At 48.1% G+C, this 12,648-nt stretch overlaps 1 protein-coding gene across 1 annotated transcript in view; it reads right to left on the bottom strand.

The window, feature by feature from the left end:
* Positions 1 to 2,719: 2,719 nt before the first annotated feature.
* The window catches only part of BOP1 (BOP1 ribosomal biogenesis factor), a 69,215-nt gene continuing 59,286 nt past the window's right edge, over positions 2,720 to 12,648 (bottom strand). The window contains 15 exon segments of the mRNA XM_027857633.1: positions 2,720 to 3,089; positions 3,091 to 3,182; positions 3,185 to 3,252; positions 3,469 to 3,576; positions 5,493 to 5,577; positions 5,710 to 5,998; positions 6,166 to 6,346; positions 7,080 to 7,212; positions 7,441 to 7,510; positions 7,691 to 7,771; positions 8,160 to 8,321; positions 8,507 to 8,719; positions 8,898 to 8,999; positions 9,122 to 9,239; positions 9,414 to 9,568. Coding sequence (XP_027713434.1) covers positions 2,961 to 3,089; positions 3,091 to 3,182; positions 3,185 to 3,252; positions 3,469 to 3,576; positions 5,493 to 5,577; positions 5,710 to 5,998; positions 6,166 to 6,346; positions 7,080 to 7,212; positions 7,441 to 7,510; positions 7,691 to 7,771; positions 8,160 to 8,321; positions 8,507 to 8,719; positions 8,898 to 8,999; positions 9,122 to 9,239; positions 9,414 to 9,568 — 1,986 coding nt within the window. The 3' untranslated portion in view covers positions 2,720 to 2,960.

Here is a 12,648-nt window from a genome sequence, read left to right as displayed (position 1 = left end):
AAACGAATGAGAATTGAGTTAGTACCCAAGTTCACATAGGTACTGACAAAACTAGAATTAAAACCCCAGTTCTTCTGACTCCAAATCCACAACTCTCCACTGCATCTAGTCAGCTGTCAGTGAGTGACCTGGCAAACAGACCTTCCAGTTCTTTTGTTTATCTTTTGGCAAGGCAATCAGGGTTAAGTAACTTGCCCAGGGTCATGAAACTAGTAAGTGTCTGGGGTCAAATTCAAACTCAGATCCTTCTGACTCCAAGGCTGATGCTTGATCCACTGTGCCACCTAGCTTCCCCCTTCCAGTTCTTTTAATAGCCATGGTTGTTTATCCAGGCTAGGAGACTTGAATTTGTCGAAGAAAACTACGTGTTTCTCTTGCCATCTCATTCATAACTTCATGAGAAGATGGATAGAAATATAGTCCCTTTCCCCCACAACAGGGACTCTTCTTAAACATCTCTAGTTCCTTCTGGTATGGCTTCCAGTCCCCTCATTCTGGTGGTTCTTTCAGCATGCCAAGTCCTTTCTCAAATATGAGACACCAAGTATTGCACCAGACTCTGGATATGGAGGGTCCGACCCGGATAGAAATAGAGGAATGACCAGCTCTAGCAGAGTTAACGAAGGGTGAGCTTCACTCAGGGAAGGGGTAGGGGAGAGTCTTCTGTTGCCACATCCACACGTGTATAAACACACATGCACACACAATTGGACACTGTGGCCTTACATCAAAGACATCCACTAAAATCCCCAGACCTTTTTCACTATCTTCCATCCAGGTCCATGCCCACCTTCTACTCGTACAATGGTTTCAGGCTGTTCGAGGTCATTGATCCTTCTGGATTTGGGGTCTCCTGTCCAGCCATCCCAGCTTTGTCATCCAAGCCTGTTCACTGATTTCATTCAGGTTGATGGTGAAAAGTTTTTATCAGGAAAGATCTCTGCAGTATCCCACTAGAGCCATCCCTCCTTCCTTCTCCTCTCACCCTCTGGCCAAAGGCTGACAGTGATTACTTAGCGTCTTTGCTTTGGGTCCAGTCATTCAGGCATTTCTGAATCCAGTTACCATGTCAAGGTCATTTGTCTCATCCGAGCAACAAAGATACATGATAGATTTCTGTCAAAAATCTGGCTGAAATTCACCTGTGCCTAAAACATTTCTCTGATCTGCCAGTTCAGTCAATGTTCAAAGGGGAAAAGGAAGTTACCCTGGCAGCCACATCCTAAGCATGATTACCAAGACTTCACAAATTATTTCTTAAAGATTTTCTAGAATTTTCTCAGTACTTTAAGTCAAGTTCATCAGCCTGAAGTTTAACAATTTCCACCTTCTTCCCTTTTGAGGAATTCAGGACCTCTCTCACTGTCTGATTTTTTCCCCCAACACTTGTAGGATTTCCAATCTGGAAGGAATCTTAGAGGCTCTCTAGTCTGACTTCCCATTTTACAGATGGAATAATAGACTCAAAGAATTTTAGCAACTCACCCTTCACAATCTCCATCCAGCCTAAGAGTTGATCAAAAAGTATTCATTAAGTACCACATGTGACTGCCAAGGTATAAAATATAGAAGGAAAACAGTCCTTGCCTTCAGAGAGCTGACATTTCTACTGGGGAAGATGGCATGTACACATACAAAGACATACAGAACAGATGCAGATGAATACAAGGCAGTTTGGGGAGGCTGCTAGCCGCAGGGGGTGTTGAGGCAGGGGACAGAAATCAGTACAAGCTTCATGTGGACAGAAAATGACATGGAATCACGAAAGAAACCAGGAATTCTGATTCAGAGAGCTAAGAACAAGGAGCATGCTGGGTATGGGGGCACAGAGACATGAGACGTAGAGTATCACAGGTCAACCACTTGGGCTCCTTTCACAACTACACTCCAGTTCCTTGAACTTGGCCTTCCTTCTCTTGCTGCTGCACCTTTGCACTTGGGCTGCTCCTCTTAGAGCACCTGACTTCAGGCTGTTTGTGGCCTCCCATGGGAAGCCTTTCCCCAGTTGAGAGTGCTTTCTTCCTCTCGGAATAATCATGCTTGTCCTGATCCATTTGCATGTTTTATCCCCAGCACAATGTCAGATCTTTGAAAGGACTGGGGTTTTTTTTGTCTTTGTACCCCCAACAACTGGTACAGTACCTGGCCTATGGGGCAGAAGGGGGAGCAATTGGTAGAGCCACACAGCAAGAGATCCGATGGAAGGGAAAGCTGCCTAATGACCAGTGCTTTCTAAAAGTGGAACAGAAAGCACTGGATTTTCTCCCATCACTACATATTTTCAAGAAGCAGCTGGATGGCTTTCTGCTGGAGATGTTAAAAAATCAGGTAGAAGACAGAGACAGTTGGATTTTTGGAGTTGGGAGGGCTTGGGTTCAAATTCTGCCTCAGATATTTCCTATTGACCCTAGACAAGTCACAATCTTTGCCTGCCTGTTTCCTCATCTGTGAAATGGGGATAACAGCACCTACTTCACATGGCTGTGAGGATTATATGAGATAACATATACATATATAAAGTACTTAAAGTACTCACTATAAAGTTCTATAAAGTACTCACTATAAAATGCTTGGTATTATTACCCTCCTGAGGTTCCCTTATAGTACTGATGTAGAAAGAATTCCTAGATTGGATAGGTTGAATTAGATCAACTGTTCTTAACTTGGGGTTGACAGACCCATAAGGGGTGAATGAACAGGTTCAGAGAATCTCTAAACGTGGAAGGGAAAAAAATAGATCTTTATTTCAATAATACATTTCCTTTGTAAGCTAATGTATTTTACTTATTAAAAAAATTTTTTTCTGAGAAGGGGCCTATAGATTTCACCAGACTGCAAAAGGGATCCATGACAAAAAAGATTAAGAACTCCTAAATTAGAGGATGAAAGCCCTTTCCAAAAATGAGATTCTATTTTGTGTGTAGTAAGAGGCAGAAGATTTTGGGTAGGATATTAAGAGGTCAGCTTTCTAAGTATTCTGACTTGCTGGGTAGCTGATTATGCTTTATTCTTCTTGCCAATCCCCTTCTGTCCTAGACAGAGACAAGGCCAACAGCAAGAAATGTCCCTTTTAATACCCCACGCCACCCCTGTTGTCCCTAGGTGAAGAGTCGAAGGGTGCCATCTGCCCCAGAGGAGAAAAGCCAGGGCTGGGTGGGGTGGAAGCTCACATCCAGCACCCCAAGGTCCCGGTGCATCGTGTGGCCTTTGAGAACTTTCACTGGCACCAACAGCGGGTTCTGTAGAAGGTCACTGGAGAGGAAGACAAAGGGTACATCAGGGCCTGTTACTGGGGCAGATCACTTGGAGGACAAGAGAAGGCTAAATGGAAGAAGGACTCTATGCCCTTAAGGATGATGAAGGTAGGGTAGCAGGGGGGAAAGCGGAGTGGGAGAAGAGACACAGGGGATGACAAGACAGAAGCCCCGTTACTGTTCTATCTAGTCTGGCAAAGAGACTAGTACTTACTTGTAGACCATGCCATGGCAGACAATGACACTGCCATCATCAGATCCAGAGGCGAAGAGCGGGTACCTTGGATGGAAAGCGACAGCCCTGAGGGCCTTCTTGTGGTGCCTGTGAAGTTCAGGGAAGAGGGAGATCACTAAAGGGTGTGTGTGGAGGTGGGGGGGTGGGGAGTACATTTAAAACGTGCAGCCCCAGAGCTGCCTCATGTTAGTACTCTGGTATACGTGAATATACTAGTGTGACCTTCAGTTCCTCAATTTTTCCCTACTTCCTTGGTCTACCAACCCCTACACCAGATTGACCCTTCCTCCAACTTGAATCCTTTGTCCTCCTGACACTATGTTAATCTCACTTGATAATCTCCTACTCTTACAATCTCCCACCTCCCACTTCTCTTTCTCAAGTGGCTGGAGGAAATCATGAATTTGTGCTGGCCAGATCCACTACAAATTAAAGCAGGTAACTTCAAATGGCCTTCATTCCTGCTGGCAATCCCTTTAATAATCTTTTATCGACTATCCAAGGCTCTTCCACACCTTCTATTCTCTTGAGCACCTAACTATACCCACCCCCCAGCAAATAATGTCTTCCTACTCTTCTGAGAGTGACGCCAACCAATATGTCTTCATCTATCTTGTTTCGTTCAATTTTTTTTTATTACTTGAAACCAAGAATCTATTACATACACAGCTTATATTTTTTAAAATGTAATAAATTCAGCATCAGTTTCAAAGCTGTCCTATTTGTCTCTTTCTCCTTCTGAACCTCCTCCTGTTCTCTTCTATGTGTGTATTCAGTTTTTAAAAATTTTTTTCCCAATTCAATTTTATTTCATTTTCAATCTGTGCATTTTTAAAAAAGCTACAATCACCCATTTCTTTGTGGTTGTTTTTTTTTTGGGGGGGGGGAGTAGAAGGAATCCCTACTGTTAGTCCCCCTCTCTCATCTTCAATCTCCCTTGCCCTCAAGCCTTGAAACAGGTTTTGGTTTCCCCCATAATAATTTTTCAAAACCTTCCTAACCCTGTCACCCCCTCACGCTATGAATCCTTTCCCCCTCTTTTTCACAGCCAAACTTCTAGAAAAAGCCACCTACCCTCACATTAGCCCCCCCGACTGCCCCTCTGTTTTTGTTGTTGGCACCACCATCCTCTTAAGTAACCCAGACTCATAAGCTCATCTTTAACATTTCCTTCTCTTGTACTGCGCCACCACTGCCCATCCTAGTTGTCCAAACCTACTGTGTCTACCTCCACATTACCTTTTCTAGAATACCATTATTCTAGTCCAGGCCCTCATCACCTCTACCCTGCAATATTAGCTTCCTAACCTGTCCCTCCTTCTTCAAAGAGCTTCCCAAATCATTTTCCTAACACACAACTCTGATATTGTCATTCCACTATCTAGATCTGCAATGGCTTCCACTGCCCACTTACTGAATAACGCTGGGTAGCGAAGGTCAGCCATGGTCTGGCGGCAAGCTATCTTTTCAGTCTCATCTCATACTACTTTTGCCTTCGTGTATTCCCTTCCATTCAGAAGTTTATCCACTTAACCACCCCCCATTCTCAGTCCCCAGTAGCCCTCTGTGCTTGTCTGGACTTGTGACCGAGTTCTTACATGCCAAGGAGATTTCTCCAAAATCTTCATCTGCTGATGACTCCTCTCTCTCTCTTCCTTCAAAACTTGACTGAGGAATCTTCTCCACCATGAAGCTGTCCTGAAAGCCCCCTCTCCAGGGGCAAGCCCCTCAGCATCTTTTCCTGGGCCTCTCTACTGCACTTAGCATCCTACTAGCTGTCTACCTTGAGTGAATCACTTTACTGCTCTGGGCTTCAGTGTTCCACATCTATAAACAAAAGAGCTGGACTAGACATCAATTCCTGATCCTATGATCCCTTGCTTTAATTATTTGTGATGATGCTTTTTCCCTTGATCAGATGGCAAGCTCCTTGAGAGCAAGATCTGTGCTGAAAGAATGAACAGTAATACTGTTCATTCATTAGCTCCCTAGCACCCCCTTACCTTAGCACCTTGTAGGGCTTGGTTGAAAGGTCAAGATCAAACCAGATCAACTTGCTATCATAACTGCCACAGATTACATTGTCTCCTGTGTGGGTAGGAAAGGGAGACATGGGGCTAGGTCAGCCAAAGTCCCCAACTTCCCCTTCATCTTTTTCCCAGGGTGTTGGGGATGGGTGGGAAGGTGAGGTCAGACCACCCCCCACTCCCATCCTCTTACCTTGGGGGTGTACAGCCAGGCTAGACACCCATTTGCAGTTAGGCATTAGCTTCTTTGTGAGTTCCTGGCGAAGCAGGTGGTAGAGACGGAGGCTGCGCTGAGAAGCCACAAACAGGAAGGGTCGAGAGGGGTGGAAGGCCACGCACTGCACCTGACCGTGGCTTCGACGGAAAGGGCTCTGGCTGCGCCGACGGCTCAGCTGGTGCATCAACACCTGTGTGTGCTCAGCAGCTGCCACGACTGAAGCCAGGTAATCCCCACGTCCATGCCAGGCTACCTGCTTCACTGGCTGAAGAGAAAGGGAAGGGGAGAGGGGACGGGGAAGAGAATGAGATCCAAGAGAGACGAGCTACCAAGGCCCTTCACACAAGCTCTAGCGGCTTCAGCCCTCTGCACCACGCTGCATCGCGTTCTCTCTCCTGTCCATGGCCTTTCTAGCTCCACTGTCCCAAGTACCTTGTTATGACAGATTCGCAGCCTAAGGCCGTGTCCATGCTCTTCAGCTGAAGCCTCCTGCCACTCCACAGGCTGCCGAGCAGGCTCTTCAGGGGGCGAGAATGCGCTCAGCAGCTGGTCTGTGCTGCTTGTGGCCGACAGGTCCCCCAGACCCGGATTCAGCAGGAGCACTGACTCTGCACTTTGGGGATGTGTGAATAGAGAGACTCCTTTCAGAACCTACCCCTACAGCCCCACCTAGTCCTCACCATTCTCTCCTTAACGCCTCCCAGAGACAAAGACATTGCAAATAATTGTTCACACTTCCACAGGATCTACAAAGGTCTCTCCTCACCCTGTGAGGAAGTACGTAAGGACTACAGCAACCATTTTATAGATCCTGGCCACTAAGTAGAGTCTGGGGTCAAACCCAGGTCTCCTAAAACCAGGCTGCTTCCCCTGCACCAAAGTCCCTTCCTCCCGTGCTTCTGGTGGGAAGTGTACAAATTTACTGCCCGACGTGGAGTGCTGGAAGTTGATAAAACCACAAAGCTCTAAGTGGTCACCACCAACTCTATGGGAGCTGATCTCTGCCTCAGGAAGGGACACACTCGCTGGTCCCCAAGAGTTGCTGAGAAAGGCAAGGGGGACAGTCCTGAATGTGAGCAGGACTGAGGCAATCCTAGGAGATAACTTGGTCACTTGTGATGGGGGTACAAATCCTGCTTTGGACAGAGTGACCACGGACAAATCACTCGACCTCTCGAAGGCTTCATTTTTTCCTTCCTGCAACTTCCATGCATGTCATGTGAACAGTACTTTGCAAGTCACAAAGTGCTATACCAATGAGAGCCACTACTAGTCTTCCTCAGGGCAAAATACCAGCTAGCTAGGGGAAGCCTGGCAGGAAGACACAAAAGGCCCTGGTCACTCACACAGCCACAGCTATAAGACAGATGGCAGGGTTGGGATTCCAGGCGATGCTCTTCACCACTCCAGACACAGGAATTGTCTTCAGGCACCGACCAGTGTTCACTTCCCACAGTCGTACCGAATGATCGTCTGAGCCTGCAGAAGCCAAGTCCTGTCACCAGAGGGGCGATTTCCCAACACCTCTCCCCCAAAGTCTTACCCTACGTGCAAGACGAAACTGACCCCATGAATTTGAGGACCAACTCCCTGACCCAGCTCCTGTAGAGCAATATGCTTTCTGCAGTAGCAAGTTGATGAGAGCAGTCCCAACTAGGAGAGCACGCCTCTCAGTGTCTTTCTCTCTCTCTTCCCCCTTGAACGTACCTGAAGCTAGCCAATGGCCACTGGGCGAAACACTGAAGCATCGTACCAAGTCACTGTGGCCCTGGTATACCTGTAAGAAGTCGGGAAGGAAGTGTTAAATCCTTAAGGATAGGAAGAAAGTGGAGATCACTCAAGCTGAGAATCAGAATATAACCTTAGGCCACCCCCACAGCAGGACCCTTATTCCCTGTATTATTCCACCTTGTCCCCTTCTCCCACCCCCCAAATCCTTTACTCTGATCCCCATTACCAGGGATTGGACAGTGGGAAATGGCTGCAGGTCCCGGGGTTTGGGCAGTTTGGGGATCAGATCTTCAGGGTCCACATTCACCTAGAACACAACACACAGAACCCTATCACACTACCCCAGACCCCAGCTTCAGGCTTACCACGAGTGACTTGAGGGGTGTGAGGGAGCTGGAGAGTCTCAGCACAACACCCCTAATACCCTGAGTTTGGGTATGCCCGATGTAGGGAATGGACTAGCGGGAGAGGGAGGTGTTGCTGACACCATCCCCCCTCACTCAGTCTCTTGAACAATATTCACATTTTCTAGGTTCTAGCCCAGACATTTTTCCAACCACAAACCCTCCATTCTTAATGTCATACAAAGTATGCATGTTCTGGTACTGAAGGTTGGAGGGAAAGGCCTGGTTCCTATGTTCCTTAAACCATTCCCTCCAACTTCAACTGCCACATTCAAGTACTCCCAACCACACCCTCATCTTGCGCTGGCGAGGGCACAGGTAAAGGTCAAGGCAACGTTCAAAGCGTTCGTGGATAAAGCGGCCATACGCGGGCACTGCCCTAAGGCATCGAAATTGCTGAGGCAAGAAGTTCAACTTCCTCTCACTAGGCTCTTGCTGTTCCCAGGCCAGTCGCTGTGGACACAAAATTAGCAAGAGTCAGGCTAGACCACCTGGGGCATGTACCTCTAGAAAAAAGGGGAAGGAGAGACGATCAGAGGAAAAAGATAGCACTTCCTGCCCCCTAAAAACCAAGAGGCTGCCTGTCCCAGCTCCACAGTCCCCCCAACCCCACTCTAGGGTCCCTGCTTCAGACTCACCTCCTCTTCACTGAGTAAATACTCAGGTGGGGGGTTGTATGATTCAGCATGGCCAGGCAGTGCGAGTTTCGGGGCAGGCACATGCATTTTGTGGCGCCCCAAGATGGCACTGGGGTCCTCCTGGGCCCACAGGTCATAGTACTGGGGAGTGAGGTCCCTCGGCCGTCGTGGCTGGATCCAACCCATCTTAATGGCATGGACCATCCGGGAGACCTGGAACATCAGACAGGGTGAGGAGCAGTCCACAGGGGTGGGAAGAAGGGAACAAAGCAGAACATGGGCAAGGCCTCTGGTGGAAGAAGAGTGATCAGGTATGAGAGAGGCCAAGGCCTGAAGGGGCAGATGTGTGGGAGGAGTCCAGGACAGGAGGTCACACAAGGGGTGATCTCACCTTCTCCTTCTCAATGAGGGATGGGATGAAACTGCGCTTGTCAGCAGGACGGTTGGTCACTGGGTGGATCATCATGCTCCCACTGAAGAAGTCTACAGCTGGCTAGTAACAGTGGGAAGGGAAAGAGAGTGAAAGTGTTCTTCCTGCCCCCAAACTGAAGATCAAGCACTGTTAACCTTTCTGTGCCTCATCCCCGCTTCCAATCTTCCCTCCCTACCCCATACCTCATAGGGATCATAACTGGCGTCTCCAAACTGGCCCTTCTGTAGCCGCTGTACCAGAGCCACCTGTTCATCCGTCAGCCTCACATCCTGCCCTGTCATCTTGTCCTGCACCGTCCGCCTATGGGAGCAAGAGTAGAGAAAGGTAGGAAGAGAGGGACTTTGAGACCACCCAATACCTAATTCCATGCCCCGAGGATACCACCTCCTAGTCCTAACATGATTCCCAAAAGAAAGGGTCCCCTCCCACCCTCTTACTGACCTTCCCCTCCACTGCCCACATTGCCCAACTGACCAGTAGTCAGGGTCATCCATCTTATCCAGAAAGTGATCAAGTTCATCTCGGCTACGAAGAGGTTTATAGATTCTTTTCCCATCGAGGTCATAGCCAATGTGGGGAAAATCTTCATACCATTCCAGAGGGATATTCCCCACTGTGTTCCGGATGTCCTAGGTAGGGGTTACAAGACAGGATAGAGAGTCACAGGTGAAATGAGACCATACAAGCCACTCCACTGGACTAAGTGTCTATTGGGGAGACTATCCTGTAGTTCCTCTGGCTGCATTCCATCTTCTGGGCTTGCCTCTGCTTCTCCTGTCCCTAAAGGGTTGGGGACCTGCCCATTTTGTTTCAGTCAACGTTTTATGCTGTATAGTTTCTAGACCTGAAAACCCCACCTCCCTATCCCTTTCCTATTCAGACCCTCCCTCCATTTCAACCACTCCCCCAAAAAAAGTCTTAAATTTCTTGGCAATGGCCCTGGGAAGCCACAGCAGTGACCTCATTGCCCGCTTGCTCATTGCCCTGGCATGTGGGCCAAGTACCTACTGCCAGGGCTGGGGGCATACAGCCAAGAGTCGTTCACTACAGGGCAGAAGGGAAGGAGGGGGCACACGATGTGGAGACAGGCATAGAAAGACAAATACTAACAGTCTATCCCGCCCAACTCTAACATCTCTCAGTTTCCAAGGGGGCAGCATTCTTGCCCGGTGAGAGTTCTCCCCAACTGGGAATCCTGCAAGCTTCTGACTATACCCTTGGCTGGCTGGCTGGCACTGAAAAGGGAGGAGGGAGTAGCAGGGAACACAGGTGTCTCCCACACCCAAGACAGAGATGTAAGCTCTCCCATGGAATTGGACAGTCTGAGTCCAAGCCATCCCCCGCCACCATCTGGTCTCCATAAACACCCCGGAGGAACACACACCCCATGGGGCCAAAAGGATGGAGGACTAAAAGAAGGGAATAAGACCTATGGGGGGGGGGGGGGGAGAAGACTTGAATTCCCTTCAACATTAACAGCCCATCCTGATTCCTATTAATTTTGGGAAGAAAAGAGTTCCACCAACAGGGCACCAAAATGGGTCACAAAGACTGCTTTAAAACTAGAAACTGTCTCTGTGAGAGAATCATGGCATGGAGAAGGGAGCCTGCCTCTTCTCTCTGCTTCTACTCTCCAGTAGCAGCAGAAGCTGTTCTTGGATATGGCCTCCTTTCCTTCCCCCCCCCCTCCCCAATCATATTCCTTTCTCTGAGGATTCCGGGAGTGAGCTCAGCCTCTATGGGCTGTCTCCTCCACCCCCACCCTATCTTCTCTCCTTCGAAGATCTGCCGTCACCACTCTGCACCCTCCCCAATCCCCTCCTCCCCAAGTCTGGGAGCTGAGCTTGGCCAGAGTCAAAATTGCATTCCGAGACGCACATTCCTGGCAGAAGCTCCCGCCAGCCACCACTACTCGCACTGCTCCTCCCTAGTTAAAGGTATCCTTCCCCAGCCTTGGATCCCATGGCACTTCCTTCAAAAGCACAGCACATGTCAGGCAGGTGGGGGGGGGGGGGGGCAAAGAGGGGCTGGGAGAAGAAGAAAGGATCCTACGAGGGGCTTGGGGGGGGAACAAAGAAATGGGAAAGGGGATGGGACTTTAGCCTGGAACCCTAGAAAAGGGAAAAGATCAGGGTCATCCCCCCTGGAGCTTAGGGGATAAGGGAAGAGGCATAGGGTTCAGCTTTGCTATCTTAGGACAAATCTGTGGGTCCCTGCCTGCAACTTTCCAATCCCAGGAAGAGATTATTTTGAGGTGCTATTCCATATGCAGTGTGGCATAGTGAATAGAGAGAGCTGGCCTCAAAATCTGGGTTCAAGTTCTGAATTGGATATAGTGGCTGTGACCGAAGGCAAGTTATTTAACCTCTCAACATCCTCAGACAACTCTCTAAGCCTCTTAAGTTGCAGAACAAGTACTGATCTGCAGCGATAGGAGATTCCCCATCAAGAATTCCCTAAACCAGCAAAATCACATCTGGCTCCCTGTGCCTTTAAAAAAAAAAATCCCCTTTACCAGGTGTCTTTCCATCCCTGGGGGCTGTATGTATATATGTATGTATGTGTGTATATTCTTTATGTGTGTATATGTGTGCACACATGTGAGAGAGAAAAGGGTATGTGTAATTGAGATGCTATGTGAGCGAATGACAAAGTGAGCATGTGTCACAGTGTGTATGATTAATCACCCATAGTTCTACAGGACTCTAAAGTTTACATGATGCTTTTCTCAAACAACCCTATGAGGTGGCAGACAGTGAATCAACAAGCATTAGGTGTTTTACACTGTGCCAAGCACTGTGCTAAGTGCTGGGAGAAAAAAAAACAAAACAGACCCTGCCATCACAAGAAGCTCACATCTGAATGAGACAAGTATGTAATCTATGATCTCTGCAGTTTAAATGGGAGGTAATCTTAGAGTGAAGATCTACAGTGGAGAGAAACCTGGAAAGGCCTCTTGTAGAAGAGGCCTACAAAACCCATGAGGCAAAGGTAAGGGGAATACCTATTCCAGGGATGGGGGACAGCCAGTGCAAAGGCACAGGAACAGCGAGTGTCACTGATGAAAGAGAAAGGGAGGGGAGTAAAGTATAAGACTGGAGAGGAAAGAAGAGGCCAGGTTGGTAAGCGCCAAAGAGGATCCCATGGAGCTCATCAAGAGGGATGTGCTCAGATAGATGCTTTAAAAAATCCCAATGAAAGCTAAGGAGAAGACAGATTTGAATAGAAAAAGACTTGAGGAGGAGGTCCAGCAGCAGGCCACTGTAATGGTCCAGGCATGACTAGGACTACTGTGGCTGTGGGCTCGGAGAGAAGGGGATACAAACATTCAAGGGATCTTATGAAGACAGAAATGACAAAATTTGGTAACACACTGGCTAGGTGGAGTTGAGGATGACGCCAAGGTTTTAAGCCCAGGTGACTAGAAAGATAGTGGTGTCCTCTCCAGAAACAGACCGGTCGTTCAAGATGTCCACAAGGCAGTTGGTGATTCAAGACTTCATAACTAGCTCAGGAGCTGGATACAAGGCTGGATATAGAAATCTGGGAATGATTTGCATAGAGACAATAATTGAACCCATAGGACCTGATGAGATCACCAAATGGTAGTATAAACTCTTACCACCCACCCCTACTTCACAAATGAGATGGAGAAAAATTAAATGGCTTGTGGAAGGTGGAATCTGAACCAAAGTTTGCTGACTCCAGC

This window comes from Vombatus ursinus, unplaced genomic scaffold, assembly GCF_900497805.2.
Source record: "Vombatus ursinus unplaced genomic scaffold, bare-nosed wombat genome assembly UNPS02012319.1, whole genome shotgun sequence".
NCBI classification, from domain to species: Eukaryota; Metazoa; Chordata; class Mammalia; order Diprotodontia; family Vombatidae; genus Vombatus; species Vombatus ursinus.
The sequence above is the reverse complement of the archived record's forward strand: the minus strand, read 5'-3'. Positions and strand labels throughout refer to the sequence as shown.